We start from the raw sequence: 5825 nt of genomic DNA on the forward strand, positions 1-5825 counted from the left end.
ATTCAGGTGACTACCTCATGAAGCTGCTGAGAGAATGCCAACGTGTGCAAATCTGTTATCAAGGCAAACTTTGGAATTAATCTCCAAATATAAAATATATTTTGATTTGGTTAACACTTTTTTGGTTACTACATGATTCCATGTGTGTTATTTCATAGTTTTATGTCTTCACTATTGTTCTACAATTCAGAAAATAGTAAGAATAAAGAAAAACCCTGGAATGAGTAGGTGTGTCCAAACTTTTGACTGTACTGTAGGTTTTAACTGTGTTTAATGCACCTGTGATCTTTTAATTACAGATTTATATAAGTCTATGATGCAGCCTGTTAGTTCTACTTGTCTAATCGCAGTTGTCTCTGTGTCTGTGTAATGTTAACCCCTATTAGTCTTGTTTTAAAATGTTATACATATGAACAAGTACATCAAGTACTTCAGACAATTTTCACTCTCCCAGGGCCAGGAGTTTTCCAGGAGTTGTTTTATTACTATGTGACCTGGTTGAAAAACTCTGGCCCTATAATTTCCAAAATAAACCCTTTACAACTGATTACTCACTATGTCATACCCTACACAGGGATTGTCACACAACACAATGCCACAGATGTCTCAAGTTTTGAGGGAGCTTGCAATTGCATGCTGACTGCAGGAATATTCCACCAGAGCTGTTACCAGAGAATGTAATGTTCATGTCTCTACCATAAGCTGCCTCCAACGTTGTTTTAGAGAATTTGGCATACGTCCTCCAACAAGCCTCACAACCACAGACCACGTGTAACCACACCACTCCAGGACCTCCACATCCGGCCTCTTCACCAGCGGATCGTCTGTAACCAGCCGAATTTCAGACAGTGTGTATGGCATTGTGTGGGCGAGCGGTTTGCTGATGTCAACGTTGGGAACAGAGTGCCCCATGGTGGTGGTGGGGTTATGGTATGGGCAGGCATTAGCTACGGACAACGAACACAATTGCATTTTATCGATGGCAATTTTTTATGCACAGAGATACCGTAACGAGATCCTGAGGCCCATTGTCGTGCCATTCATCCGCCGCCATCACATCACCTCACCTAACGCCACTCAGACTCTCGAGTGGCGCACGGTTCTAAGGCACTGCATCTCCAGTGCTAGAGCATCACTACAGACACCCTGGTTCGAATCCAGGCTGTATCATAACCAGCCGTGATTGGGAGTCCCATAGGGAGGCGCACAATTGGCCAGCGTCGTCCCGGTTTGGCCGGTGTAGGCAGCATGCAATGACATTCTACCACATTCTGTGCTTTCATTTAAATAAGAATTTGTTCTTAACTGACTTGCCTAGTTAAATAAAGGTTAAATAAAAGAAATATGTATGTTCAGCATTATACTGCACAGACCCCCTGTTGTAGAACCTGTACAACAATTCCTGGAAGCTGAAAATTAACTAGATCTTCCATGGCCTGCATACTCACCATACATTTCGCCCATTGAGCATGTTTGGGATGCTCTTGCATCGACATCTACAACAGCGTGCTCAGTTCCCGACAATATCCAGCAACTTGGCACAGACATTGAAGAGGAGTGATACAACATTCCACAGGCCACAATTGACAGCCTCATCAACTCCACAGATGCAAAGAGATGTGTCGCGCTGCAGTTGCAAATGGTGGTCAAATAAATAATGACTGGTTTTCTGATCCGCTCTACCTTTTTGTTAAGGTATCTGTGACCAAAAGATACACTACACTATATATATATAAAACTATGTGAACACCCCTTCAAATTAGTGGATTTGGCTATTTCAGCCACACCTGTTGCTGACAGGTGTCTAAAAATCGAGCACACAGCCATGCAATCTCCATAGACAAACATTGGCAGTTAGAATGGCCTTACTTGAAGAGCTCAGTGACTTTCAACGTGGCGCAGTCATAGGGATGCCACCTTTCCAACAAGTCAGTTTATAAAAATGTCTGCCCTGCCTAGAACTGCCCCGGTCAACTGTAAGTGCTGTTATTGTGAAGTGGAAACGTCTAGGAGCAACAACAGCTCAGCCGTAAAGTGGTAAGCCACACAAGCTCACAGAACGGGGACAGCCAAGTGCTGAAGCGCTGTAGTGCATAAAAATTGTCTGTCCTCGGTTGCAACACTCACTACCGAGTTCCAAACTGCTTCTGGAAGCAATGTCAGCACAATAATTGTTCATCGGGAGCTTCATGAAATGGTGTCCATGGCGCGAGCAGCCACACACAAGCCTAAGATCACCATGCGCAATGCCAAGCGTCGGCTGTAGTGGTGTAAAGCTTGTCGCCATTGAACTCTGGAACAGTGGAAACGCGTTTACGGAGTGATGAATCACGCTACACCATCTAGCAGGCCGACGGATGAATCTGGGTTTGGCAAATGCCAGGAAAACACCACCTGTCCGAATGCATAGTGCCAACTGTAAAGTTTGTGGATGATGAATAATGGTCTGGGGCTGTTGTTCATGGTTTCAGGCTCCTTAGTTCCAGTGAAGGGAAATCTTAACGTTACAGCTTACAATGACATTTTACACGATTCTGTGCTTTCAACTTTGTGGCAACAGTTTAGTGAAAGGCCCTTTCCTGTTTCAGCATGACAATCCCCGTGCACAAAGCGAGTCTATACAGAAATGGTTTGTCGAGATCGGTGTGTAAGAACTTGACTGGCCTGCACAGAGCCCTAACTCAACCCATCGAACACCTTTGGGATGAAATTGAAACACAGATTGCGAGCCAGGCCTAATCGCTCAACATCAGTGCCCAACCTCACTAATGCTCTTGTGGCTGAATGGAAGCAAGTCTCAGTAGCAATGTTCCAACATCTAGTGGAAAGCCTTCCCTGAAGAGTGGAGGCTGTTATATCAGCTAAGGCGGGACCAACTCCATATTAATGCCCATGATTTTGGAATGAGATGTTCAACGAGCAGTGTCCACATACTGTAKTTTTGGTCATGTAGTGTATCTGTATTCCCAGTCATGTGAAATCCATAAATTAGGGCCTAATTAACTTTTTAAATTGACTGATTTCCTTATATGAACTGTAACTCAGTAAAATCTTTGAAATTGTTGCATGTTGCATTTATATCAGTAAAATCTTTGAAATTGTTGCATGTTGCATTTATATTTTGGTTCAGTGTATGTTTTCTACAAACCTTCCAGAGTAATGGAAGTAATGGCAGTCAAAATTCAGTATCATATCAAACTGTTATTTCCTGATAGCTGCTGGTTGAAAATACAATCAACACAGGATGTCTTAATCAGCGGGTTTAGTATACGTTAATAAACCAGTTCCCAACCTCTCTGCTAATAACAGCTAGTTTTCAGGTTAGGCTACATTTCCCTCCCATTAGGCTCTTCTTCTCTGGTGGATTGATCACACTGTGGTTAATGCACCGCTTTGTTGCCCTTCCACTCCCCACTCAACATTTTTGCATGAGAATAGTTTTTTTTTATCCCTTTAATGGAAAACTATTACAGTAAGGTACTTAATTGTTGCCCAGAGATTATTTGATATTGAGATAAATTATTTTTATACAGCTGCATTGGGCCTTTGAAATTCAGGAGATTAATTTTAAATGCTAAAAATACAATCTAGTGGGATGAGCAGACTACGCCTCTGCTCCTATTTATTTCAGCGAAACCTGGACGTGGTTTGCATTCCAGCGTAGCAGGTAAGGAGAGTATAGCTCCAAGTCCTATGTTAGTCTACTGGAATTGTTTGCTGATCAGTTATTTKTTTTATTTTTTTAATCACCTGCRCAATGCGGCATCCCCCAGAGCAGGCTCAACTTGCCCGGCTMCCAGAAATGCCAGAAATTGTCCATCACTTACTTAACAATGCGGTTTTCCAATATGGTGTTGTCCAGATTAACCAGAAAGCTCAGTTTTAGGTTTACTGCAATTCTTAACAGTTTGGTTGTTTTCAACAAACAACTTTAGAGCAAGCTCAACTTTCCAAATGCCCAGTTTACTTGCCCCAGGCAATAGGACAACTCTTAAAGTCCCTGAAACAACTAGGCTCAGTAGTTTTACCTGCTTACCATCAGAAGAAAAAAAATCGCCCACTCTGGGACCTGTGGTGCCACCTCTGCTCACATCTTTCATTAAGCCATTTTGAGAAAACCAACTAAAATAATAAGCGAATTAATGAATCATCTACATTCATGTATACTATAATACATATACTATCGTCGCTGTCTGATGAAAACCTCGTATTTCCAAAACAGAAACTTTTTAGGATTTTCCCATTAATAACAAACAAGTAATTTTTTTACTTCAAGAAACTATTTTGAATAAATGTTCTTGGTCCTAGAGTCATGAAATGTTCAGAGTTACTTCTTCAAATAAATGTACAAAAATTTGAATTGCAAAAATGGAGTTCATCAGACAGCGACTATATAAACCTTCACAAAACAATGTGTGATCACAATATGAGACATATTAGGATAATCCAAATAAAACGAAAAATAACAACAAATAAAAGTTCCCACTCCTTTTCTTAACGAATATGATTCGATTATCGATCAATGAACTATTATGAAGTCGTCAATAGTCGGTTATCCATGCTAGGTATTGTTTTATGATAAACGTCTCATAGCTCAATAAATTCAATAATGTATCGCAAAACAGGACTACTTCTTTAGACGGTTTAAGGCTATATAAAAACAAATAGAAATGATCAGTCAGAATTAAGAATCATCTAGACTTACCGCCGGAGATCCCGAGGATGCCCACGGAGAAATGCAGCGACTCCAGCTCAGCCATCACCAGAGCATCTGATGCACGCGCCACGGAGCGCTGAGGTTATAAATACATTTCCGGTTTTCGTACGTCACTCTCTACCTGTTACAGGACACTACCGGAGGATAGTCGGGAAAGTTACATCATAAACAACAACACCGGGACAACAACAGAGCCTTTTGTCAGAAGTTCTGCCTCGTGAAATGAGTTGTATTTTCCAATGTCGTACACTCATGGATATGCACATCGGTGCACGCCTATCTTGTAGCCTGATGTTGGGCATGCATTAAATAAACCGACATTTCAAAGCTAGTCACATCCTTCTTATCTATGAAAATTATGAACATCTGAAATTGCAGAAATTTCCCCTAGACACCTTTTTTTAATATGGTCTTTTAAAGGGGCAATCTGCGATTGCTACATCCATTTTTGGACTTTTAAATTAATGATATATAGCCATTYATTCTTCAGGAATATAGGCTAACTTATACATGTTTTATACGMTTTAATTCAGCTGTAACCCCATCAAAACCAAGAATCAATGCTTGTTTTTCTCWATTGTTTGTAAACAATCTAATTGAAGAGTTCATTCCAAAACTTTATTTATACATTTTCAGAAATGTTGATAAATTAGCTTTTATTGTTTGAAGAAATTKTGAAAGAGATTGGTGTATTTTTTCACTATCTAATCATGGCATGGGGTTGTTCAATGACAGGCATATACTGTATTTGTTTAAAATATATCACTTGATGGTTTCATTTCAGAGAGACAAATAATCATGTTATTTGCAAAATTGCAAAAGGCGTCACMGCAGTCCCTGGTTCGTATCCAGGCTGTATCACAACCGTCTGTGAGTCCCATAGGGTGGCGCACAATTGGCCCAGCATCGCCTGGGTTTGGCCGGGGGGGCTTTACTTGGCTCATTGCACTCTAGTGACTCCTTGTGGTGGGTCGGGCACCTGCAGGCTGACCTCAGTTGTCAATTGTTTCCGCCGACATATTGGAGCAGCTGGCTTCTGGGTTAAGCGGGCGGGTGTTAAGAAGCGCGGTTAGGTGTGTCATGTTTCAGAGGACGCATGACTTGATCT

At 41.2% G+C, this 5825-nt stretch overlaps 1 protein-coding gene across 1 annotated transcript in view; it reads right to left on the minus strand.

Annotated features, from left to right (window-relative positions):
* Positions 1 to 4787, minus strand: part of LOC111949974 (uncharacterized) — a 24906-nt gene extending 20119 nt beyond the window's left edge. Inside the window, exon 1 of the mRNA XM_023967332.2 lies at positions 4706 to 4787. Within this exon, the coding sequence (XP_023823100.1) occupies positions 4706 to 4760 (55 nt within the window). The 5' untranslated portion in view covers positions 4761 to 4787. The remainder of the gene's footprint in view (positions 1 to 4705) is intronic.
* Positions 4788 to 5825: the final 1038 nt, after the last annotated feature.

Source organism: Salvelinus sp. IW2-2015, linkage group LG22 (genome assembly GCF_002910315.2).
Source record: "Salvelinus sp. IW2-2015 linkage group LG22, ASM291031v2, whole genome shotgun sequence".
Lineage (NCBI taxonomy): Eukaryota > Metazoa > Chordata > Actinopteri > Salmoniformes > Salmonidae > Salvelinus > Salvelinus sp. IW2-2015.